This window comes from Aspergillus pseudoviridinutans (assembly GCF_018340605.1).
Source record: "Aspergillus pseudoviridinutans IFM 55266 DNA, scaffold_6, whole genome shotgun sequence".
NCBI classification, from domain to species: Eukaryota; Fungi; Ascomycota; class Eurotiomycetes; order Eurotiales; family Aspergillaceae; genus Aspergillus; species Aspergillus pseudoviridinutans.
In genome coordinates, this window is record NW_025091286.1 from 1,646,742 (window position 1) to 1,673,673 (window position 26,932).

A 26,932-nucleotide genomic window follows, 5' to 3' on the forward strand; every position below is an offset into this window, starting at 1 on the left:
ATATGTATGCTACCCTGGCAATGGGTGGACAGCGTCAGAGTCATAAAGATATTGATGAGAGTCGGCCCTGGGTCATGAGAGTATATTACTCTAATAATGTTCGTGCATCACCCTTCTTGAATGCAATTAGCATTACCTGATATATCCACAGAAAGTTCTGTTTACTGTATGCACAATGAATGAGGCATTTTTCATTGCGCTATATTTGCTTTCATTTTCTTCACCATCACTCATGCCTGCACTGGAGAACAGCGAAGCAAGCTTTGCAACAGCATCCCAGATCTGGGGATCGCCTTGGAGTGCTGGGGCTATGGAAATGGCTCGGTAAGTATATCTCTGACTCCGTTAGGACATTTGGCGCTGACATCGCGTTTAGTGCCAATAAAATCAGCAGTTCCATGCCATGGTTGTTGCTTACCATCTCATCATTATTCATGCTCTTCAAGCAATATGTGAATGTCGTACAGCTAGTAGAAGCGAGTAGATGGCTAGCACAGGGCGATGTTGAGATGAGGAGGAACGCACGCTTGCTTCGAGGGAAAACTCAATAACTTAGCTGATTTATGCGAAACGGGACGACGCCATGGCCATGGATCAACTGGGTGATATCCGGAACTTAGTGCAGCATCGGCTGCTTTGCTTGCTCAAACCATCTAATTCGCTGTTGTTGTTGCAGGACGGGATATTTGAGAAGAAGAACAACAATGGTCATCAACAAGTTGAAGAAGATGAACAACAAGAAGGAAAGTCCCACACAGCAATGACAATGGCTATGGCAATAGAAGTCTACCGCACATACTGGCTAGCAGCGTTCCTGTTCAGTACACACGTCACATTCCGCATCCCAGCCACGCGGCCAACAAGGGAGAATCTGGTGCCCCAGTTGCAAATGGCGATCCGCCGGAGCAGTGATTCTTTGGCCGATGAGAATGGGGATGAGGTTAAAGGTAAGAATGAGATCTTGTTCTGGTGTACGATGATCGGGGGAATTGCGGCGCAGGATGGAGAGCTGGAGCGACGGTGCTGGTACGCAGGAGAATTACGGAAGTTGTGTCACGCACTGAATATTCAATCTTGGGCAAAGATCCAGGAGCTGATGCGGTCTTTTGCGTGGGTGGATGTCGCGTGCGACGAGGGGGGTTATCGGTTGTGGATGGAGGCATATCCTTCTCGTCGATAATCGGTCTCTTCATGCGAACTAGATGTGATATACTAGGTGCGCCGGATACGCCGGATACGCTGGACAGGTAGTATTACTACGCACTATTTACTTCTTTCAGTCCAGCGCAAATCATTGATCTAAAACGCTATGAAGTGAGGCTATAGCGGGCTTTGACCACCGCCGCCCCAAACAGGCAGGCAGACAATGGATAACCTCTTTGTAAGAGCGACATAATCTTTGTTCAGAATTGCAACAAAGCCTAACTCCACCCACTCCCTTCATTACCCTAGCTCTAACCATAGTTGACCCGCTGGCAAAGGATGGACTGCGCATCAGGCGGGCCGGAGATGGTGGACTGGGTGCTCGTGAGGTTCTGGTTTTGACTTTGGCACCCCTTGTCAAAGTAGGTGGTGCACGCGACACCTGACGCGAGTTGGATGGACCCCACCTCAGGGGGCATGGTATTGGGATCGATGAGGACACACTGGTCTGTAGAAAGGATTTGCTGCGCCGGTCCCGCGAATCTGGGATCAAGGTAAACGATCGCCTGCGTAAAGTAGGTCAGACACCCACCCGTCTCTGTCATTGCGAGATGCTGAGTAACGTACAACGGTAGACTGAGCAGCCACGGCAGTGGCAAACACAACAGAGAGGAGCTGAGAGAACTGCATGGTTGCTGAGCGTGTTGTTCTTTCTGCCTTGTGTGCTGTTGGTGCAGAGTCTTGATGTTTAGTACTGCTCTCCGTGTGTGGGGGAGTGGGTGATTTCCTCTCTTACTGTAGAGCTAGGATAGTTAGAATCTGCTTGAAAATGGGCAGTTTAGATTTGTGAAGTTTCCTGGAACAACATCTGAAGGACAAAGTGGGATTCAATTTTTAATTCCGAGTAGTGGTGATATTAATGTTTAATAAATAGTTGAGGGGAGAATGTCGTGACTTGTGATTGTATATCTTTTGTGATAGCTCTTATGGGCAACCTACGAAATGCATTCTACGAGTCCAATAAACCTAATTTACAACTCCTGCTCCCTCCCTACCAATCACATGTTCATTCAAGACCCTCCTTTGGAGCTATAGGCAGTATATTGATGATTAGCAGACTAATACCCACGATCTACTCTGTACTGGGTTAATGATTTCTCATTATTTATGCAGATCATGGCTTTTCCCATGATATATCACTTATGATCTACCGCCTAGGGCGCCTTATGGGCAGTGCAGGACCTTACTACAGCGGACTATTTGCACACGCTGGCTAAAATAAATCTTTTACCATTAATACCTACAGCCACACCACTACCTAAATAGCTGTACACCCCTAGTCAGTAATTATTATTATAGTATAGATAATATACTATTCATTTACTAGAATAGGCCATGGTTGTGGTGTTGACCTAATCCCATGGCTCCGTATATATAGTGGCGCCACGGCACATCCAGTGGATAGATGAGGAGATGGTGCATGCAAACCAGAAGAGGCCAATAGGAGTGGTCACAGCAGAAGTCAGGCAGGGAGGAAGACGAGCTTCTGGTGGAGCAAATCCATTATGTGGCTTCTGCATTCCGATGAATCGCTTATTATCTTGTATGGTGTTAACAACACTACAAAAGACGCCAACCATGACTCCAAGAAATGGAAGCCCCGGTCACAATGCCATCGAATTTCTACAACAAGGCAACCTCATATCGTGTTTTCTCCTTCCTCGGTGTTAATTCGCATCAATGCTGCAAGTACGTCTCGGTATGCGTTTCACCCACACGATAATAGATTTCATTATTGTGAAAGCTACTCTCTCGCCTACGCCGCCAGATTAGGCTTAGGGTGAGTGTTGCCCTTCAGCTGAAGTTTTAGAGGTTGTCAGCTGATATAGGTTGCCCCATTCCGTTCGGCCATAACGAATCTATCAGACAACCGGGAGATACAGGTTCGCCTAAGCTCAAATCAAGAAGGTCTATGCTGTTTCTATATAGGCCCAGACAATTATAAGAAGGTGGCACGAAACTTGCTGCAGCTTTGCTCACTTAGATAATGAGAGAAACTTGCAGTAAAGTGCTTAACGGTTGCAAGCTCCTGGAAAATAATCTCATAGCCCTTTCATATCTTTAAAACTAGCTATAGTAACTTATTAAGTGTCATTCATCTCTGTTGTTGAATGCCTGCTAGTCTGCTTTTGAGGACAAGGAGTCATGCGACGAAGGGGACCTATAGCAGAGAATAACAGCTTCTGAGATTCCATTTTGGAAAACCAGCTGTGGTATCTTGAAGAGGACACAGCCGTTCGATGGGATATCAGTACCACATTTCTCATCCTCACTCAACCACGGTCCAAGTTCTACAGCAACATCTGATAAAATTAGAGCTAACTTTAGAGGTACGGCTGTCCGCAGATGTGATGAAAATACCATAGGGAGTGTGTTCATTGTACAGAAGATGATCCATTGGTTATCATGTGGCTTGCTACAACATAAGATATAATGGTTGCAGAAGGTAATGGCCAGAATCACTGAGAGGTGGTGGTGGAAGAGTCTGTGGTAAATGATGCTCGCAATACTGCTTCCAGCCCTGGATGCCAATTTCATGCGATTTCTTGTTCTCTAACTCACGATATCTATAAGATCCCTCCGCGGCTTTGTTGACTCCAGAATGGGAGAGAACCCATGGGGTGAACAGGTATTTCTGGCAGGAGTATAATTGACAAATGCTCTTTTCTATATCAACAGTGTAAAATACTATAGGGGATGCATCAGCTCATGCAAGGCAATAATCCACCGCATGTAGAGTCTGTTTGCCAAAGGCAGGGGAAGCCCGCAAACGAGAGACAGACCGTCTTACCGAGCCTCAGTCAATGTTTTGTACAAGGCCCATAGAACCCATAACAATAATCATATCTAGGGACCTTAACTAACCTCGGATTTATCATTTTTTTTGTAGAGAAGCATGAATTACCGGGGATGGAGAACTAAACAGCCAACCCCTGTTATCAAAACTAGAAACATGAACCTTCCTAGCAGCAAGAACCAAGTACAAAGGACGATGACCCTCCTTTCCATAATCCGGGTGCCTCTCTCCCAATACTCCAGGAGCAGGTATGCACTCCTTGAAGTCCACCAACATAAACCCATTCTCTAGTAGTAAAGAGATATAGGTCTCCATTGTACGATGATACACATGGATCGGGTAGCCCAGAAAATCCACCGTTCGAGGCCCTTCAGAGCCGTAATTCTCAAGCTCCCAAAAAGGCGTTCCATCATTTTTCACCCCCCAGTTTGAAGTCCGCGGTGCTGTGGAGATAGGATGGTGCACTGAGAAGATAAATCGGCCTCCTGGCTTCAGAGCTTTGTAGATAGCCGCGAAGGTGGCTGCAAGATTCTCCAGATGGTGGAATACCTGGGAGCTATGGACAATATCATATGCATTTTCTCGGAGTTTCAGCGCGGTCGAGTTGGGCTGCGTCAAGGACAAGTCGAGATCCCCCTGCTCATAGGTGATATTATCTGCACTGTTGGACTCCCGCGCCTTTTCCAGCATTTTCGCAGAAGCATCAATACCATGCACAGAGGCAGCACCATTTTCTGAGGCCCAGCTGCAGAACTGGCCAGAGCCGCAGCCCAGATCAAGCACAGTTTGGTTGGTTATTTGGCCTATGCTGCGGCTTATGGTAGGCCATTCCAAAGTAGTTGTCAGGCGGCCTGTGTTCCGGGCCAATTTGGAGAATTTGGCGAAGAAGGCCGGGTCATCATATTCGGTGATTGCCATTAGGGGCAAATATCAAAATATCAGCTTTAATCTTCCGGGCTTGTTTTGTCTTTCATGACGAGCATATGGCCCCTGTTTATATTAACATATAATAGCCAGAACCCCAAGGGGCAAGTAGGGGCAAGTAGCAGTGTGGTCAGTGTCTCATGAGCATGCAGGCATAGCGTAAGGAGGCAATTTATTACGTGTCTTTGCATCCTGGTAAGTTAATTCTCGTAGCACCCCTCTGGCAGTTGCATGGTTGGCTAACTGTGGAATGCTGGCTCCTTACATGGTTCAAGACTGTAGATCACCGCTTGACATCCATGCAATTCCATATCATGCTATTTCATGTGAATTAACCTCTTACTAACCTCTGTCCTATTAGCATTGGTTAATATCAACCTGCCTAACTGTTACATGAGATCAGTAATATGTCAGTTATTATTTGTCTAAGTCATGGACGCAGTTCACCTGTAGATGAGTCCCTTGTGTTAACTACTCTACACCCCATATTTAGGTGTCTATGGACTCCTAATTCCTGTGCAATCTGTGCGAAAATGGCCATTGGAATGCATACGATGGAGACTTGCATTCAGAGGGTTCAGGTCTGGTTTAGAGGGCTTCAGGGGTACAGGATGAAGAGGTTGACGATAAGGCAGTAAGCGCAACCCAAAGTAAAAAACAGATAAACAAAAAACATATAATAGCATATATATGTTAGCGCTCACCCACTCAGTCTCTGATGGCTTTCCGGCTCCAGATCAAGGTAAGTAAATAAACTTACATAAAGCTTTGTTGCACCATCGCATGGAGCTCGCCCTCGATCCGTTCGTTGTCGGACCCCTGTCCATCACTCACGGAAGGAGTATGATCTACTTTTGTCGGCTGGGGACTATGCGTATGAGAAATGAGAGCTGGACCGCAGTCGTAGAATCTTAATTAAGCTCTGTGTTATGGTTGCACAGATGCCTGCACTTGACTAGGCAGACTGAATTGCAATTAATAACATGATCTTCTAAGGCCGTTTCTTGAAAACAAGCTGACACCCATCCTGCTGAGAATTAACACACGACAACAGATATACCTAGGCAAAGCAGAAGATAGGATTACTTACCATGGGAAACAACGTGGCAAAGACCTTGATTTCCTCTGACTTGGGCGTGGGATGATGCTCCCAATCAAGCTCCAGCGCTGCCTTGCCAATCATTCCGGCCATAGATAGCGGCACATATCTCCTTGCGAGGCAGTCATGTGGCCCAGCGCCAAACACAAGCCAGTTCTTCGTCTTGGACTCGGCATCTCCGGATATCCAGCGATCTGGGTCGAAGACCTCAGGGTTGGGGTACGCATCCGGGTCGTGCAGCGCTGGGTAGCAGGAAGGGACGATCATAGAACCCTTTGGGACGGTGTAGTCTGACGTAATGGGAAAATCCTTTGTCGCAAGGTACGGCACGAAGATGACGGGAGGTCGGTGACGGAGAAGCTCTTTGATGACTGCGTTGGTGTAGGTAAGTGACTCCAGCATGGGCAGATCGAAGGACTTGTTCCTGTCGTTTCCTCTTGCGGCCAGATTCTCCTCGCGCACTCGCTGGAGAACGTCGGGCCGTTGGGCAAGGATCTGGAACATCCATGTTGTAGCGCTGCTCGAGGCGTCCTGGGAAGCGAAGAGGAAGGTGAACAGCGTCTCGCTGATTTCCTCGTTGGTGAATTCGCGGATCAGATTCGTCGGTTTCTCCACGTCGGTCAGGCCTGCAGCAATCTGCTTGCGGTACCGATTCGACTCCATCATGTGCAGGACCCAGTAGTCGACAATGCAAGTCGGTGTAGCGCCCTTTGCCATGTTTGCCTTGCATGCGGCTGCACATTTGGCAAATTCGGCATGGACCGCATCGGCCGTCCGCTTCCCGAGCCAGGTTTTAGTGAAGGGGATGTACATCGAGAGCGGAATGTTAACCAGTTCCATCGCGGCAGTCATGAGATAGAAGTCGTCGGCAATCTTCTTGACTGCATCCTGAGAGATGTAATCACCGAAGAACGTGCGGCAGGAAAGTGCACAGTTGATCTCGCGGAACAAGGGCATGAACGCCATCGGTTGTCCTTTATTTCTCTCACTTGCGGCAACGAATTTGTCAAAGTAGTCCGCGAGGACCCTCTCCTGCACTGGCAGATAGGTGGCCATGGCCTTGTTGGTGAACAGAGGAGTCAATCCGCGCCGGTACTCCGCGTGGGCTTTCCCTTGCAGAAAAACCCACGCTTTATGGCCCAAGAGGTCCTTTGCAATGGGCACGATGCATGGCTCAGAGTATGCGGGTGACTTGAAGACTTTATGAGCTAGATCTCGGTCGGAGGCCAGGACAACGAATCTACAGTGCAACTTTTTAGCAGGGAATTATCGTTGGACAAAACTTGTCTATTCGCAACGAGGAGCATAGGTGACATACTTGTGGAAGACCGATACACAGCTGAGAGGTCCACTCGCCCATTGCTCAATGTATGCCTCAAATTTCGGATGAAGTGCTTGAAGGAAGGGACCCATGAGCGGAATCTTGAACGTTGGTCCGGCGATTGGGCCCTTTCGCTTAATGTACATCACTCGAGACGGTGTCAGGTTCATACAGTTCCTTTGAATCTGAGACGAGCTTACCTTGGTCATAAACCACCACTCCTAGCAGAAAAATCAGGACATACTGCCAGGCGGACCAGCCTGCAAGGAACCCCGGCGAAGCACTTTGCAGGTGGAACGTCCTTTGAGGCCATGTCTGCGCCAACTCAGCTTGAGCATTGGAGGCGTTGGTAACTCTAACAGACATTTTTGTACACGATGGAACTGGACGATAAAGACAAGCTTCCGGGCCTCGGAAAAGGATGGTATCAGCCTTTATATGAATTGGAACCGATGATATAACGCGTTCAAGTCGTTGTTGATCCGTTTCTAATGCACCCTTCTTGTTCGGTGTTGTCGTGGCCTTCAGAAAGGCGGAGGACGGGAAGATTGACCCCTTGGCCGGTTCATCAGCTTGCGAGTCATATTGATTTCAGTGCTTAGCAAGTGGATTCTCTCGCAGTGACATGTAGGTATTCCCATCGCAATTGCCGAATTAGGACTAGACTCCGATACTGTCCACGATCTATGTTCGGAGTCTAGTCTGCTTCTGGTTAGGGCTGGCGCAGAAGTCGAGGCCTTAAAACCCAGGTACATGCCGGCGGACCCGGCGTGCCTTACAGCCTTAGCCCTCAGGCTGTAACTTCAGCACCACACTCTCCCTCCCTCGGTCAGTCGTTGCAACATAAAGGACTATCTCTTCCAAAATGCGCCAAACACTTCGCCGGTCCTGTGCTGCATGTGCCAAATCTAAACTGAGCTGCGACCTGCGTACCCCACGCTGCTCTCGCTGCACCAAGCGCGACGCCCAGTGCGTCTATGCGAACGAGCCGTGGACCCCCGCTGCTCCCGCTGCTCCAGAAAGCAGACCAGCAAAGGCAGCACACGGACTCGTAACTCTAACAGACTACCGACTCAATACCCTTGATCCTTTCGAATCGTACCCGCCGACGAAACTGCCCCGGAATCACGTTCAACGTCTCATCCATATCTGTACGTATGTCTCCAATTGGCCGGCCAAACCCGTAACTTACCTATCGACTTAGTTATCCACAAGATTGCGTTCGAATATTATCCTCTCGACCTGAACCCAACGTCCAATCCCTTCCTCGTCTCATGGTGGCCACTTGCTTTGGGCGACCCGGCACTGTTTCACGTCTCCCTCCAGACAGCATGTCTTGATGAAGAGCTGTCAGCCCAGAGGGGCTTTCAGACTTCAGAGCTTCTTATGGCAGACTCCCTGGCGTTGCTGAGACGAAGGTTTGACGACTTGTCACTGGCCATGCAGGACGTGACGATGAACTCGATCATCACCTTGGCAGCTATTGAAGTGAGACTTGACCTTATGCTTTGTTTCCTTTCCATTGGGCCCGTTATTGACGCACCAAAATTCAGTTTGGCAAGGGCAATATCCGCGTCAGCGAGATGCATGTCGATGGTGCCAAAAGACTGGTAAATCTGAGGGGTGGGATCAATTCAGTGAGGCACACTAGCCCTTTGACGGCGAGGATGGTCGGTTGGTAAGTCATCGTTCCCAAGCCGCTTCGAGATAAAGGATAGACGGTTTACACGTCTCCAGGGTATCGCTACTCATCAAGGGTCATCCTCAATTTGAGACCCAGGATGATGTCGGAATTGGAGACGGCATACCTCCCATTCCAGAATGGCAGTTGGACATGACAGCCCTGCCCGCCAGAATATCAGAGCTTAGCAGCCTGCATGTCGACGATTCAGTCTGGAATGTGTTCATCCGCCTCCTCAGCACATTCCAACGGGTGCAATACACACCTTTCCCGCCCGCACGACTCCATGATCTCACATGCTTTGTTATCCATCGACTTTTGTCCTCGGCTCCGGACATGTCAAGCCCTCAGTCTTCACCTGTTACTGAATGCATTCGTTACGCAATCATACTCTACATGTTCACCATCCAGGGGCCGACGTATTACTCGCATGCAGTCATATTGAGCATGATGGTCGGCCGATTTATGGAGCATCTCATAAGACTCTACTCGACACCGCACGTGCCTGGTTCGCTTGATTTATGGCTGTTTTCGAATGGCTTAGTCGCCTCGAGTGGCACGCCTCTCTACCGGTGGTTCATGGAAAGAGCACGGGCTCTGGCCGCTGAATTGCAAATGTCAAGCTGGGATGATGTTCTTATCCGTATCAAATGCATCCTGTGGTTGGAGACAGCACGCGCTGAAGGTATTTTTCGGCTTCACTGGGACGCTATCCTGGATGACGCAATAGATCAAGGCAAGCGGTATATACCCTGTGTCCTAGCGGGCAGCACCGACGCAGGACTAGAATGGAAAGCTATTCTATCTCCCAAACAGTTACCTGACATCCAAGATGCACTAAGTACCGATGAACGGTGAATGAGGTGAATATGGCTCCCGGCTGATCTCCACAGCCAGAAGATTGAACCTAGCAGCCAGTAATATCATAACTAAAGTCATATGTCGAGCTGTGCGTTAAGAGATGCTGCAGCTTTGAAAGGGCATATTTTAATCATATTCATCTTCCCAGGTCAGGATCTGTCAGATTAGATATCGAGCCAATAGCAATCTCAATTCCCATATAAGCTTGGTGTGTCAGAGTGCCCACCGAGCGTATTGAGATCACAATCACAAGAAGGAGAGGACAGTCCCCGCCAGCCATTTTCATTTGTAAGTCCAGTTCTTCGGGTTTCCAGGGCGATCAGGGCCGTCACACGGCTGTTCTTGAGATACTCAGATAGCCACTCCGAATCCGATCCGGTCTCACTCTCATAAAGCTGGGTTTCAAAGGTGGATGACGTTGTCAGTGAGCTGGCGGATATTGCACCGCAGTGATATGAGTCAATTTGCCCACAAAATGACCCCAGCTTCTTCAGAACATGTGGGCTAAAGGAAAGGTGTCACCAGTATCTAATCGTGGGTGTACTAAACGCAATATGGCAGGATGTGGCTCTTGTTCCTGATGAATACATAGTAACTGCTTAGTCCTCTTTCAAATAGGCCATTTGTTGGTCACAGACTCGCGCGGCGGCGCAGCTACCTTGGATTAATTCATTTCCACACACCTGCCATCAGTACGGCGGACTACAAAAGGAGCTCATCGAAATTTTACCATGGTTACATATATCCACGCCATAGGTAGGGTACTAGGGTAGGCAGCTACAATATGAGTATCGACATCCTTAGGGTAAAAGAAATTCGATCCTTGGAGAGGTACTTTGCGAGTATTGAATCTCCTAGAATATAAGCTGTTGATATTTATGGAGGTAGTGACAGTAGGTAATACATGTGGTGAACAGTAAAGAAGGGCGATGAGTTTCTTTTGTGTAAGCAGGCAGTGGGCTTGACAGCTAAAGATTCATATATCCCTGCTTTGCCTTTGACGTGATTCTTTTATGCTTTTTCTCAGCGAATCATAATTCCAGCGGGGATGTCTTGTTATTCGCATCAGGATATAACTAACCATTCTTCTGGTTACACTGTCGCACGGGTAATGTGACTGAACTGCTGCTGCGCTTACTGGCGAAGCCATGGGGTGGGTTCAGATGCAAGGACAAGGGGCGTTCAGTTACACCATGGCAGCTACGGATCTCGTCGTACAATTTTGTGTTCCCAAGGCTCTCTTAGATATAAAGACACTGGATCTTACTCAGAAAATCTATGGCAACATTATACCCGCCTGTATTAATAGAGGTGTTAAAAGTGTTCGCGAGATCACCAGAATTGTAAAATGCATAATATGCATCTACAAATATTTTTCCATGATAGTTTTCAATCTCTCATGATCCACCGCTTTGACTATCTTTCCCCGAGGGCCTTCCATGTCTTCGGCGCCTACTAATGCATTGTAGATCGCTTCCTCCGTGGCGTCAGCTGCGCCTTCGAATAAGGCGTTAATCGTCACATCCTGCACCACAGATACCTTCTGCTCAACTGTTGGCTTCCAGCTGAAATCTGGAGCTCGTGGAATCTGTTCGGCCGTGCTGAAGGCGATGAAAATATCCCCGGAGCTATTTGAGCCCCATCCTCCCACGCGTGACAGCCCAACCGTCGCTCGTTTGGCCAAGCGCTGGAGCTGGGTCGGATGAAGCGGCGCATCCGTTGCGATCACCACGATGATACTTCCATCCTTGGCCTTCGTTGCATCCTCCTCTTTGGCTGCTGCTGCGGCAGCCGCCCCGTCTTCTTGCTCGAACAGTCGCCCAACAGGAACCCCACCGAAGCGAAGATCTCTCTTCGCGCCGTAGTTCGCCTGGACCAAAGCAGCAACAGTATAGTTTGTCTCAGCGCCGAAAGCCACACCCTCAATAACACGACTGGCACTCCCAGTGCCGCCTTTGAAGCCTTGGCACATCATGCCGGTTCCCCCACCCGTGTTACCTTCTTCCACGGGGTCGGCGCTGGCCTGGTCAATTCCTCGAACAACCATATCCGACGTAACTGCCATAGCACCAATGTCGCTGAGGAACAGATCGCACGTTTCGGCCACCACCGGGAGCAGAAACCAGTCTACCAATCCGGTTTCCTTGTCCTTATACTCCCGAACAGCATACTCGTAGACCCCGGTGTAGCATGCACCGACCGAGAACGAGTTAGTGAGAATGATCGGGGAGTTCAGTAGACCAGTCTCATCCAACCAGTGTGAGCCAGTCATTTCGCCAGCTCCATTAAAACGAAAGTACCCTGCGTAACAGCCGGAGTTGAACCAATCCCGGCGGGGTAGAATCGTGGTTACACCTGTGTTGACCGCATGGCTGGTTGTCGTAGAGGGGCGCTTGATTGACTCGGTATGAACCAGAACACCCGGAACATCAGTGAGGGAATTTTTGGTTCCAGGTCGGTGACGACCGAGGTAGAGTTTTGGCAAAAGCTCCCGGACACGAGGTCGTGCTGAAGGTGAAACTGTATTGATAGCTGCCATAGTGTCTCTCCGATCTAGGTAGATAACGATGGGCTGGAAGTTAGCTGCACGAAAGGAGGTAAATTTTCAAACTTCAAATTTGCCTTTACCAGCGCTTTATATAGATTAATAGCCTTTTACTACTGCAGTAGCCTGGCATCGGGATCTGTTTTAGGCCTAGCCCATCCCGACTCGATGCTCAATCTGGGCTAGACGGGAAGCATGATACCTGGAAATTTCCAGCTTCGCACCTAAATGGTTTTAAATCTTTGAACCCGCGGCTGATACACACTTGGGTCTGGCTGGTTGGAGGAAGATGTGGTCTTTTCAATCTGGCAGAGTCACGCTAGTGCGCTTAGTTAGCTTATAATCGGCTTGTAGAAGACGCGGAGGGAGAGCTATTGATCGAGGGCACCTGTCGGCCGAGGTTACTTGAAATGACGCACGGAGGTCTGCAAAGGAGGAGGATGCCATCTGGGCTGTGGGCGGAAGGACCAAGTCAAAGTCCTGGGCAGCGCATTGAGTTTGATAAGGTCCAAAGTCATGTTCAGAGAGGATAATGTCTACTGGCGCATGCCTATCGACTCAGTAGGGGTGGCGCATACTTATTAGTTAACTTCAATCTTATATTCATGTTGGCACAGATTTACAGTCAGGCAGTCAACCTGCTGTCAACCTCTGGCATCTTGACTTTTAGCCAAAACTGATCCTGCAACGAATACTAACATAGTCTGGGCCAGATTGATTGATGTGTTGACCATCATGAAGGGGTCATGAATGCGCGATCCGTCGCACATGAAAATAGAGTGCTAGAACACAGGGGTTGAGCGGGGTCACTGAGTGAGCAGTATTGAGGTTCAGGTGGTTCAGGTGAGCTTCAGAACAGGGGCGAAGGATGTGAAGAACGGCGAGGGCTAAACCCAATGAATTGAAACCTCTAGGTGAACAAAAAACATACAACAGCTATTATATGTTAGTGCTTACCCACCCCAGCGTCTGTTCCCTCACTGCTTTGCTGCCCATGTTCTGGCAGCCTTCAGATAAACATTCAGGTACCTGAATATTTTATACTTGACTACTAAGAAGCTGCATTTTGACAAAAGTGCATAATTGTGCCCATGTATAAGAGAGAACTTATCTTATACTATAATGCGTCTGTCTTATACCTACACCTTTATCTATAACTTAAAACTAATTAGATACTATGCTAAACAAGCCCCTTGCAAATTTTATATATATAATCAACCATTCAACCTTAATAAATATAATAATATAGAGATTAAATAAGCTGTTCTTCTATAGACAGCTGAATAATATAAGCAGAGTCTAAAGATTTTTAATAAGTAAGTCTCTTAAATCTACAGAGGCTTACCTCTAACCCTCTTAGATTCCTTAAGCTACACCCTGCTGCCTACTCTCCCCTAGATATTAAAACCTATAAAGGGTTTTTAGAATTTTATATAAGAAATATAAAGGGTTAGATTAAGGAAAGGCCTATAATAGAGACTATAGAGAATTTCTACTAGGACTTTAAAATAGCTCTTACTTAGCTAAGGGGCTTCTATATCCTAAAGAATATATCTAATACCTTAAAAGAGGTATAGATTTTTAAACCTAATATAGTCTATATACTAATAAATCTCTAAGTATATTATATTAGATTTAAAGACTAAATTTAGTCTTCTAGATATTAGGATATCTAGAGATAGACTCTCTCTAAATAATTTAACTATCCTTCTAATATAACTCTAGTATTAGGACTTTAAGGAATACTAAGGCTAGTTTCCTAACTAGAGTAGAATATAGCTTACTATATTAATACTACTCTATTACTTTTTATCTACCTAAACTAGAGAGGTATATAAGTTAATAGCTTACTAATCTCTTACCTAGTAGAAGGATAGTAGTAATAATAGTAATATAAATCTCTAAGCTAGTGCTATAGCTGCATGCTATAAGATCTATATCTAGCTATTTATATTTAGTAGAAGGCTTTAGAGGCTAACTATATATAGTATTTTATCCTTACTATAGAAGTAGTTAATAGTATTCTAATATTAGTATTAATCTATGCTTAGGAGTTTATAAAGGGGTACTAGAGAAAGATAAAATAGAAAACTCTAGTATATATATTCTATAAGGTATATAAAGAGAAAGTCCTATTCTTTTTTAACTTAATTTTTTTTATACTTCTGTTATTTTCTACTAACTATACTTTCTACTATTATAAATTATATACTAAGATCCTTAATAAAGTAGACTCTATTAAGGTTAGTAATTTAGAGTTATAATCTAACTATATTATCTCCAGGATCTATTTTTAAAAAGATCTCTTAGATACTCTAGTATTTAGGCTATTTAGTAAGCTAGATTATAAAACCTCTATAGATAGGGTAAGAGGTACTAATATATTTAGAAAAGAGTTTACTATACTTAGGTATTAGAGTAGATATAAACTAAATATTACTATCTATATATATTATTAATAGGCACTAATAGAAACTAGTAAGAAAATATACTAATCTAGTATTACTATATAAGCTACTTATATATTATAGATAAGAAATACTTCTAGATAGCTTAAATAAAGTATACTTCTTATACTAAAGTATATACTTTTAGCTAATCCTATACTTATCCTGTATATAAAGTAGATAGATCTATAATCTACTTAAATATTACTTTCTACTATAAGTAAATTTAAAATTAATATAGCATAGGTATACACTATAACCTAAATCTATAGTAATCTCTACCTATAAAGGTAGAATTTAAATTCTAGAAATAAGAAGATATTATAGTACTTAATATAGAATTTATACTCCTTAGCTCCTAACTTACAAAGGCTAATAGCTAGGAAATAGTATATAAGATCTATCTATAATAATATTAAGTCTAGAGTTAAAAGGATAAGCTATATCTTAAGGAACTTAAGTAATAATAAAAGGTCTAATAGGGTATCTAAATAGAAAGTATCTATAAATAAACTCTCTTCTACTACTGCTAGTAAGCTATGCTAGAGCAGGACCTCCTTACTTAGATTTTACTAACTAGGTTAACTATATAAAGCTTAGCTGGGCTGGAAGCTATAAAGATACTAGAAATAATCTATAGCTAGTACCATCTAGTTACCTATTAGTTAGGCTTATAATCTAGCAATAACAGCAAGTATATGTATAGTAAATTAGTTAATAGGTAAGTATTTCCCTGCTAATATACACTGTTATACTAATCTAGTAGATTTTATGCTTATTATTAATAGTAATATCTATATTAGTACTATCACAAGAGACTTAGTTAAATAAGTATAGATAATTTTATGGAGTTTTGCTTTAAGTGTAATATATAGTTTAATAATTATAATATATAGTGTCAGTACTGTAAAGATTACCTTAGTAAGCCTACTAAATTACTTACTGTAATCTAATAATATTCTAGAATTACCTAGTAAAGCCTAGTTACTGCCCTTTCTATCTAGGTAATACTAGCCTAGGCCTAACCCAATAGATGGAGCAATATCTAGACATGAGTAAATGGTATAGTTATGTTCAATCTCACCTCAGCCACTAGGACCTATCTGATAAGTTTCACTGCCTGCACCCCGCCTGTACAGGGATTTAGATCATTAATAGAACTGGTATATTACCTGGAAGATGTCCATTGCTATAAGCCTCCTTGTGGAAAGAAGCAACCTTTGGAATCATGACTAAGGATGAGGACCCATGTGTGCTTGCGGATTTGTACAATGTATTCCTCATCCATGTGTTACCATAACTTTTAGATGATTTTAGAAATATCTTGCCCTTTGTCTTCCTGTCCATTTCAAATTGGTTACAGTAGTCCCCAACGGCGACTGAAGAAAAGCTAATACTCCCCACTCATTGCGGTTGTCCTGCCTGTCGGGAACGCGTTGAAAGATCGGCAGACTCAATACTTCATTTCCGGTAGGTCTCTCAGCTAGACCTAGGCAAAACCCAACTTGGAACACCCCCCTTAAGCCCAAAACCCAGCCTAGGTAAAACCTGGAATACCCCCTCTGAGCCTAAGCCTAGCCCAGAACCTAACTAGGCTACCTAGTTAGGTTACCTAGATTATTTTATTTTAGTATAATTTTCCTAACTAGGCTATGCTAAGACGCATAATTCTACTAACTAACTTAAATAAAATACTATTATTTATACCTATTCTAGTCACCTCTGTGGTTTTAATTAATATATAGTCCTTAAATATATAAAATCTTAAGTAATTCAGCTATCTCTTACTAAACTAATACTAGTAATTATCTATTATCTAAGTCTTAAGATAATTTTATTATGTTATAGTAGTTAATAAGCTATATATATAAAGGTACTCTTAATAACTATAGAAATATATTTAAACTATAGAGTATAGTAAGTGTACCTTACTACTATAGTTATATAGTAAGAGTATATTATTATATTAATTAGTATATTAACTACCTATACCTAGTTTCTTCCTTTATTAGTAATCCTACTTTCTTTCTTTATAGCCTATCTAAAGCACAGCCCTCTATAGCAGGTAGGGTCTGCTAGATGCTCAGGCTGTCTAGCTAAACTATATAGCCCTTAGGAAGTTATATCTAGACTAGACACCAGCTATAGGTTATATAACAGAGTTAATTAGTACATTAATTAGTACTGGGTTACATAATTAAGCTAGTGTCTATCTTAGACAGGACCTTGAGCTGGTGTCTACCTTAGATAGGACATTAAGCTAGTGTCTATATTAGACAGGTGACAGGATATCAAGCTAGTATCTATATTAGATAGGACTTTAAGCTGGTGTCCACCTTAGACAGGACTTTATTAGTGCCTAAGGTAGATTATAAGTACTTAGTAAACTTAAGTATTTAGCAGGCCTTATCTACTATACAGTGATTTCTTACTATCTAAATCTAGGTTATAGGTTAAACCAGCTCCTAGCTTATAACACCCTAGACTGGGATATTTAAGCCTATAATAAGAAAATCTTAAGCTTAGAATAATATTAGAGGAAACTAGGTTTTCTAGATATCTAGGCCTATTCTAGAATATATTCTAGGTGATCTATTAGGTAGCCTAGAAAACCTAATATATTTTAATAGTACTATCTAATTATACCACCTTTTCTATCTATAAGAGTGTTAGAATATAATAGATTAATAATTTTAATTTAGCTACTAGCTGACTAATGCGCCCCCTATCTTTTAGATCTAAATATTTTATTTTCTAGACTTAAAGATTTCTATAAGTTAATTATTACTTACTTTACTCTTACCCCTAATATATATTTACTATATCTTAATTCTTAGACTCTTTCACCCCATCCTTATATAGATCTAATAGTATTAATACCTTTATAAATATCCTATAAGATAGTCTTATACCTAATCTTTCTTATAGCTAATAGAGCTTTAATTTAGATAATAATTATTCTATATTTTAAACTCTAGCACTACTACTACCCCCCTCCCTCTAGTATATCAGGCCTGATTAAAAGAAATCCTACATGCTTTATATTATAATATTAAAGATAGAATTTGTTAAATAGTAGCTTAGAACAGAGTATAGTAGGGTTGTTATTTTCGCGGGTTGGGCTGGGTTCCCCTATCTTTAGGACCCAACCCGCCAGGTTCAGGTTCTAATTTTCTAGGGCCCAAACCCAACCCATAACCTGGCAGGTTCTAGATATTCAACCTGTTGGGTTCTATTCTGCTAAAAAATCAACTCTCTATCTACCTAATCTAGTTAGTATATATATATTTTTTAATACTATACTAGCACTATATATATATATATATTTACCTTAAGGTATACCTCTCTATATTGCATAGAAATGATGAGATCTAACCTAAGTTAGATTTAACTTAGTATATTCTAATTACTAGGTATTGTAATTAAAACCTGTTTTTAGAACCTAATCCTAGATAGGTTCTAAGAATTAGAACCCAACCAACCTGTGGGTTGGGGACCCCCAGGCCCAAACCCAGCCCAAGGTGGGTTTAGGCTGGGTTGGGTTCGGGTTTCTGGGTTGGGTTTAACCAGTCTAGAGTATAGAATAAAGAAGAGAATATATTAGAATAGTAATAGGTACTTCTTAAGTATATAGGATAGCTTTAATTAAGTTATTTAGGCTAGTGATAGTAAAGTAAAGCTTATATATAAGAAATATAGTAGTATACTAGATCATCCTTATAATAATAAGTATAGTATATTAACTATAGTAAGGTATCTAAAGGGATTATAATACTATAATATCTCTACTAATTATATAAAGCAGAAAGGTATTATAGTATTTATATAGGATATAGTAAACTATCTTATCTATTACTACTCTATATATTAACTAATATTAATAGCTAAAATATCTTAAAACTATACTAGTTTTCTCTTAGTAAGTATAGGAGGAGAAGCTCCTTACCTTTATTATAAGAATAAAGCTTTCTTTTTAACTTATTAAATACTCTAAATTTTAAGAATTAATTAAATTTACCTAACTTACTTTTTTATAGTTTAATATTCCTTTCTCCTAAACTATATAATAGTGGTTATAGGATATAATAAAGATATAATAATAAAAGATACTTAATAAGCTTCTATCTAGTATAAAGCTATTAATTACCCTTAATTATTAGATATCTCTATTCTAATAGGCTTTTATAGTAATTATAGGATATTTTATTAATAATAAATAGAATTATTAAGAAATTCTACTTAGTTTTAAATTACTTTATAGATCTTACTTAAGTACTAACCTAAGTACTATTCTTTTTAACCTACTTTAGTAATATAAGATTATAGATTATATACTTTCTATTATAATAGATAATATATCTAATAATATTATATTAATAGAAAGTATATAAGATTTAATCTAGTTAAATTAAATTAGTACTAATACTATAATTATCTATATTCTCTATATTATATATATAATCTAGCTAAGTTTACAGAAGCTTCTTAGTTAGATAAAAGCTAATCTAAAGAATAAAATAATAGAGATTAATTAGTTAGAGGCCTAGTTATAGTTACTATAAATAAGGTAATAAAAGTAAGAGATTATTAATACCTTTAATAAAGTAAGTCTCTTTATAATAAAGTATTTAGACTATTATATTAATTATTATAAATTTTATTAGGTAAGAGTACTTATAATTTTTATTAATATAAGCCCTTAATATTATAAAGTCTTTTATAATCTCTAGGCTAAAGCACTAAAGCTTATACTAATCTAAGATATTAGGACCTACTAGAATTCTACCTTCTTAATACTCTAAAGAGTAAAGAAACTATAGCTAATCTTTAATTAATTCTATTTATAGAATAGCTATAATTACTTAATACTTAACTAAGAAAAATAGTATTAGATTAAGTATCTTCTTTAGATTACTTAATTATTCTTTAAATTTACTACTGCACTCTCTTAAATAAAAGATATAACTATTTATATTATCTTTAGTATCTATAATAAACTTTTTAATTATCTTAAAGCATCTATCTATTAGCTTTAATAGAAAAAAATAGCCTAGAAGAAGCTTATACTTAGTACTCTCTATATAGTAAAGAAGAAGCTATCTGTTACGACACCAACACAGCCGCACTAGTGCAGGGCGGGTGTGACAGGCAGAATACAGGAGGCATCACTCACCAATCGACCATGGGGCAATCACTGAATGATCCAGGAAAATGCTTAATCCAGACAGGGATCCTGTAGAAATACTGTCCAGTTATGCCCTACTATATAGTTATTAGGTATTCTATGTAATGGCAACTGATAGGCTGATTCCAGCCTTTCATGTGATTACTACCCTGGGAAATGGGCAATACTAAGATAAGGAGTATTAGACCTACTCTATAACCTACTCTAGAGATACCCCAGGAGTAGCAACAGGAGTTATAAATAGAGTTATGACTAAGGAACTATATAAGGACACTTATTATTATTATACCTAGCACCCTTAGTTTAGTTCCTTATGTTTAATACAAATTATTCACTTAAGTATAAGATTACTAGTCTAATTTATTAGTTACTCTCTACTATTAAGTATATATACTTAATAGGCCTTGCTTCTATCTCTACTATTATTATTCTTATATTACCTTTGGATTGTCCTTAACCCTAGAAGGTTATTATATTACTATACTATTAGGCTACCTAGTTAGTAGGCTATAGGCAAGTATAGGCTATAAGTCTAGGGACTATAGTAATCCTATTCCTAAAGTAGTTGACTAGCAGAGAATAGCAGAGACAGATCCCAGGGTGTGATAAATTAAATGCTATATAGTATGAATTACTTTGGGAAGTTTAATTAACTCTTAATATTAAATATCATAGTAAATAATATGCCATAAACCCCTACTAGCTTGAATATTAGCTAGGTACCTGCTATATAATAGCAACAGCTATAGTCTTTAGTAGAAGAACTAAGAGGTATGGTTAAGTAGCTCCAGGAGCATATCTAATAACTAGAAGGTTGACTTATAGCTAAGTCTGTTAAAGTTAGACTACCTAAACTATTTAATAAAAATAGGTCCAAGTTATAAGCATTCCTTATATAGCTGGATATGTATATCTATATAAATAGGAAGAGACTCACTACTAAAGTAGAAAGGGTCTTGCTTATAGCAACCTACCTAACTAGACTAGTATTTAATTAGTTTGAACTATTCATCAGGGATTACTAAGAATATAAAGAGGATAATTAAGCCCCTGAGACTGATGAAATATTCGCCAGCTATAATACCTTTAAGAAATGGTTAGAAGATACTTTTAGAGATATTAATAAAGAAAGAAATACTGAATAATAGCTATGGTGACTCAAGCAGATAGGATCTGTTGGGGAATATATATTAAAATTCTAACAGATTATATCCTATTTAAGCTAGGATGAAGATATGAACATTATATAATTTAAAGAAGGCTTAAAGCTAGAGATCCAGGAAAAGTTAATCTAGATAGAGTGACTAGATAAACTTAATAAGATAATTATATAAGTAGTTAAGATTGATAATAAACTGCAAGACTTCTATATATATAGGAAGGACTAAAGCAACTAGAACAGCTTTAGTAATAGATATACTATAAATTATTAACTAAATAATAGAAGGCCAGCTCAGCCATAGAGCTAAGGATATATAGATTCTTATAGGCCATAACTAATGGAGTTAGATGCAACTTAGTAGATAGCACTCTTAAATAAAGAAAGAGAATAGTAAAGAAAAGAGAAACTATATTTTTAGTGCAGGAAGCTAGGATATATATTAAATACCTATAAATAATAACCCTAGAAGGGTAAGCAGAGTAGAAAGAAATAGCTATATATAATAAAGGAGCTTAGTGCTACAAAGGACAGAGGAGCCTATAATACCACTAGGGTGTGTATTACAGTGGTGCCAGACATATATAGAAGAATTAAAGAATTAAGTATGATATAAAGCAATGAACAACTTAAAAAACTATATTAGGAGTATACTAGTTTAAGTAATAAAGAAATTAAGGAAGAGCTTAAAAAGGAAGATTCCACTGATTATAAAAGTGTAAATAATAATTAGCCTGCCAAAGACTTGAATATACTTGCAGCCACTAATTAGAAGTCACCATCCAGTAATGAAGACAGTCTTAATAATTAGGAGAATGTTATACCTAGAGGACTTATTCACTAATGGACAATGCTTACCAGTAAGATATATTAGACTATTAGTTTTAATGAAGAAAAGACTAATTAAGAAGAGCCAGATCAAGAGGATTTTCCCGCAATAGATTAGGCTACTATTAACTAACCTATTAATCTACTTAATAAAGAGTATAGAACTCAGTGGGTGGGCCTTAATCTTAATAAGGAGCAGCCCTATAAGATTCCTAAGACACCCTATAAGCAATCCCTATAAAATGATGATGAGGTAGACTAGTATGCTATATAGCTATAGAAGCTAGATAGGAAATAGTTAGCTGAACTAGAAGTATACTAACTAAATAAATAAATCCTTAAAAAAGTTAAATAAGGAGTAACAGGATGCACATATCAGAATCTAGAATATTAGACCTAGGTTAAATCTTAGGAATAATATATAACCCACTGCAATAAACATATGCTATATTATAGGAAGTGCTAAAAATAGAACTAAGAATACTATTAGGAACTTTAAGAAGTCTTATAAAAAAAGATACAAGGATTAATTCATGGCTTATATAACTATGATTAGTATCTATATAGATACTTCTAAGGATATCCAGAATATAGTAAGGTAATATAGATCACTTACTATAGTAATAACTATAGTATCCATTATAATAATAAGTATATGGCAAGGTTTTGGCCAGAGATACCAGAAGTTATGAAATAGAGTAATACTTATCCATGCTAGAAGCTTAAATGCTCCTGCAGAGGATATAGGAAATACCTAGAATATAACTTAATGCACTGGATGGCATGCTTTAAGGAGTAATATATTATATATTATAAAGGAAAAATCTAAGGGGGATATTTCCCAGAATAACTATAAGGCACTAGGGCACTAAGATAGGGGACCCTATATCTTATAGTAATGACAGTGCAACACAGCAAGCATCTAAAGCTAGATGCATATATCCTTAATTAATTAGCTAGAGTAATAATTAATTTAGGAGTAATAGGAAATTATATACACCTAGAATTTATAAAGAAGCTAGGACTACTAGGGAAAATAAAAGTAGTACCTAAACTAATTACAGGTCTGAATAGAGAGAATTTGGGAACTCTTATAATTATAACTAAGTTAGGACCAGTTCTAATAGTTATATTAGGATACTTTAAATAACTAAACTTTAATGTTATACTAACAGGATAGTATAATATAGTATTAGGGATTCTATAGCTTAGGAATCATAACCTAGTGATTAACTGGAACATAAATTAAATCTAGTTTAAATATAAATACCTATAACAGGACTAGAGTTAAGGGGAAACTAGGGCCTTACAGCATGCTAGATCAGTAAAAAAGAGCAGTAATACTAAGTAGTTAAAGGGTGAACTAAAGAAAGTAATAACTAGCTAGAAGATAATAGTAGTATTAGCAGCAATAAAGCCATTGCAGAGAATTATAATAATAGAGCTATCAGGATAGGCACTAGAGTAAGATAGTAATTATGCTAATATCATGATGCTAGAGAGTGATAATAAAGGTACTTAGGAATCAGAAACTAGAATAACTAATCTAAGGAAAGACGTTCCTAGGAAAGATGTTTCTAGGAATACCTTTTTCCTAGAACCCTACTTATTCTTAGTAACCACCAACCAGGATTAAGGTGATCCTAGGAAAACTATTCCCAGGAATAGTAAACTAAGTATTAACTAATCAGGGAATGAATTAAACTTAGGAATAGTTCTACCCTAGGAATATTCAAAATTTAAGGTATTATTTAAGCAACCTAAATAGTATACCCTACCAGAGTATAGCTAATATAATCATAAGATTCCTCTTAAGGAAGGAAAGTTACTAGTATATAAGAAAATATATTAGATATTAGAAAAAGAGCTATAAACATTTAAGGAATATATTAATGAACAACTATAACTTAGGAAGATATAACTATTAAGCTTACTAGCAGGATATGGTGTACTCTTCATACCTAAGAAGGATAGAAGTCTATAACTTTATATAGACTATAGACCACTAAATAATATTATAATTAAGGATTACTATCTACTTCTGTTAATCCATGAAATCTAAGATTAAATTTAAGGAGCTAAGTAGTTTATAAAGTTGGATATTACTGATGCATATAACTATATTTAAATTATAGAAGGTGAAGAATGGAAAACAGTATTCAGAATAAAATTTAGTTACTATAAATATTTAGTAATGCTATTTAGACTTACTAATGCACTAGTATTATTCTAATAATTTATTAATAAAGTGCTATAAGAATACTTATACCTCTTTATAATTACTTATCTTAATAACATTCTGATCTTCTCTAAAGATAAGGAAGAATATATAGAATATATTAGCAAAGTACTATGGAAGCTTTAGGAAGTAAATATTAAGCTAAAATTAAAGAAGTATAAATTCTATATCTAAGAGACTAAGTTCTTAGGATACTGGATATCCACTGAAGGGATCTATATAGACTAAAATAAAGTTAAGATAATTATAGAATAGCTATAACTAAAGAATGTCAAGGAAGTCCAACAGTTTATTAGACTTATTAATTATTATTAATAATTTATTAAAGGATATATAAACATTATGCATTTACTCTTTGGACTACTTAAAAAGGAAAAAGCATTTAACTAGAATGAAGACTATGATAAGGCTTTCTATTATATTAAATAATAGATTATTACTGCACTAATACTAGTCTAATATAATCCAGAAAAAGAGATAATAATTAAAACTAATGCATCCGACTATGCAATTAGGATAAGAATAACTTAACTAGGAGATAATAGGAAACTATAACTAGTCATATTCTACTTATAAAAGTTGATTTAAGCAGAACTTAACTATGACATCTATAATAAAGAACTGCTAGCTATAGTGGTAGTATTTAAAGTCTAAAGGGTCTACCTAGAAGGAGCATAATAAATAGTTATTATTAAAATAGACTATAAGAACCTCACATTCTTCATGATAATAAAAGAACTAATAAGAAGATAAGCTAGATAGGCTAAGATACTCTTATAGTTTAACTTCAAGATTGTCTATTATAAGGGAATAGAAAATAGACAGGCTGATGTACTTAGTTAGCAACCTAATTATAAACTTCAGGGAAAAACTATTAAACTAGTGATATTAAAGTAATAAAAGGATAGATTACTAATATATAACTATTACACTCTTATAGTAATAATTAAGCTGTAAGAGGATCTATTTATTTAAAAAATCATTAAAGTAATTAAAAAGGATAAAATTATTTAGGAAATGCTTGATAACTTAGCAGAGAATAAATATATAACTAGTAATAAGTAAGGGTTAGTATACCTATAAGGACTCATCTACATACCTAAGTATATAAGAAGTAAGATTATTGCCAGGTACTATAATAACCTAATGCATGGTTATATAGGAACTGAGAAGACAGCTAAGGCTATCTTAAGGAATTATTACTTTCCTAATATAAGGAGGAAGGTATAGGGATATATTTACTAATATGAGACTTGCATCTGAGACAAGCCAGCTAGGTACTAGCTATATAGTAAGATATAGTTACCAGAGATACTGAAGAAACCTTAGGAATGGATTACTATTAACTTCATTAGATTATTACTAAAGTTAAAAGGGTATAATTACCTAATGATAGTAACTGATAGATTAATAAAATTTATCTATTTAATTCTAACTATAACTATAATAACAGCATTACAGTTAGCAAGCCTACTTATGGGATATATAATTATTAATTATAGAATGCTATAATATATTATATCAGACAGAGACAAACTATTTATATTAAAATTTTAGTAATCCTTAATGGACTTAATAGGAATTAAGTAAAGACTTATAATTATATATTATCTGCAAGCTAATGGATAAATAGAATGAGCAAACTAGATAGTAGAATAATACTTATAACACTATATGAATTACCAGCAAGATAATTAGGTAGTTTACCTACTAATAGTATAGTTTATATATAATAATGCTATTCACTTAATAACAGGGGAAATACCTTTCTTTGTAAACTATAGATATAACCCTATACTAATTAGAGAACTATAGAATAAAGTACCCACAGTAGAAGAAGCCGCAGAATTAGTAGATACTATTAATTATTTGAGGACTTAACTTTTAAGGGATATTGAATTTATAAACCTTAAAATAGTAATTTACTATAATAAGAAGCATGGGAGTGCTCTAGACCTAGAAAAGGGGGGGAAAGTTTACCTGCTCTGTAGAAATATTAAAATAAAATAACTAAGTTAGAAACTGGACCATTAGAAAATTGGACCCTTTGTGATTGAAGAAAAATTAGGGCTAGTTAATTATAAACTATAACTACTGAAGAGTATGTCAAAAATTTATCTAGTATTTTATATCTTATTATTAGAACTAGTGCTAGGAAACATAAAAATCACTAAAAATATAGAAATTAATAATGATATAGAACAGGAGTATAAAATTAAAGAAATCCTAAGTTATAAATAAGTTAGTGGAAAACCATACTACCTTATAAAATAGAAAGGTTATAATACCTCAGAAAATATATAGGAACCTATTAAGAACTTGACAGGCTGTTACTAACTTATCTAATAATACCACCAGCAGGAAGCTTAAAATATGACTAGAAGGAAGGATCATCCATTATCTAGGTTAGAGAGGGACCTTTGTCTATAGTGGTAAGGACTAGATCTTTATCAGGAATAGGCAGGTCCTCCTTATCTAATTAATCTATAACTAGAGTATTATAATCTAACATGCAACTGCTCTTTGACCTTAATATTTTATCCTATTTTTATAAATAATAAATATAAGCTATTAACTCTAATATCTTCAAGGAAATTTCAGCTAAATAAGCTAAAAGCTTAGACTATTCTGTATTTAAAACTA

General features: G+C 38.7%; 6 protein-coding genes across 6 annotated transcripts; 2 read left to right on the forward strand and 4 right to left on the reverse strand.

Annotated features, from left to right (window-relative positions):
• Positions 1-583: 583 nt before the first annotated feature.
• On the forward strand, positions 584-1,180 carry Asppvi_009002 (uncharacterized protein; the record flags this gene model as incomplete). Its single annotated transcript, XM_043304864.1, has 1 exon — positions 584-1,180. The coding sequence occupies one exon, from the start codon at positions 584-586 to the stop codon at positions 1,178-1,180; it is 597 nt and encodes a 198-aa protein (XP_043160799.1).
• A 274-nt stretch (positions 1,181-1,454) lies between these two features.
• Positions 1,455-1,833, reverse strand: Asppvi_009003 (uncharacterized protein; the record flags this gene model as incomplete). The annotated part of the gene is made up of 2 exons (XM_043304865.1): positions 1,455-1,709; positions 1,771-1,833. 2 exons carry the CDS (start codon positions 1,831-1,833, stop codon positions 1,455-1,457), a joined length of 318 nt encoding a protein of 105 aa, XP_043160800.1.
• A 2,245-nt stretch (positions 1,834-4,078) lies between these two features.
• Positions 4,079-4,918, reverse strand: Asppvi_009004 (class I SAM-dependent methyltransferase; the record flags this gene model as incomplete). The annotated part of the gene is made up of 1 exon (XM_043304866.1): positions 4,079-4,918. One exon carries the CDS (start codon positions 4,916-4,918, stop codon positions 4,079-4,081), a length of 840 nt encoding a protein of 279 aa, XP_043160801.1.
• A 1,066-nt stretch (positions 4,919-5,984) lies between these two features.
• Positions 5,985-7,710, reverse strand: Asppvi_009005 (uncharacterized protein; the record flags this gene model as incomplete). The annotated part of the gene is made up of 3 exons (XM_043304867.1): positions 5,985-7,263; positions 7,342-7,492; positions 7,545-7,710. 3 exons carry the CDS (start codon positions 7,708-7,710, stop codon positions 5,985-5,987), a joined length of 1,596 nt encoding a protein of 531 aa, XP_043160802.1.
• Positions 7,711-8,209: 499 nt separating this feature from the next.
• On the forward strand, positions 8,210-9,883 carry Asppvi_009006 (Zn(II)2Cys6 transcription factor; the record flags this gene model as incomplete). The annotated part of the gene is made up of 4 exons (XM_043304868.1): positions 8,210-8,495; positions 8,549-8,832; positions 8,898-9,022; positions 9,082-9,883. 4 exons carry the CDS (start codon positions 8,210-8,212, stop codon positions 9,881-9,883), a joined length of 1,497 nt encoding a protein of 498 aa, XP_043160803.1.
• A 1,366-nt stretch (positions 9,884-11,249) lies between these two features.
• Positions 11,250-12,425, reverse strand: Asppvi_009007 (P1 family peptidase; the record flags this gene model as incomplete). The annotated part of the gene is made up of 1 exon (XM_043304869.1): positions 11,250-12,425. One exon carries the CDS (start codon positions 12,423-12,425, stop codon positions 11,250-11,252), a length of 1,176 nt encoding a protein of 391 aa, XP_043160804.1.
• Positions 12,426-26,932: the final 14,507 nt, after the last annotated feature.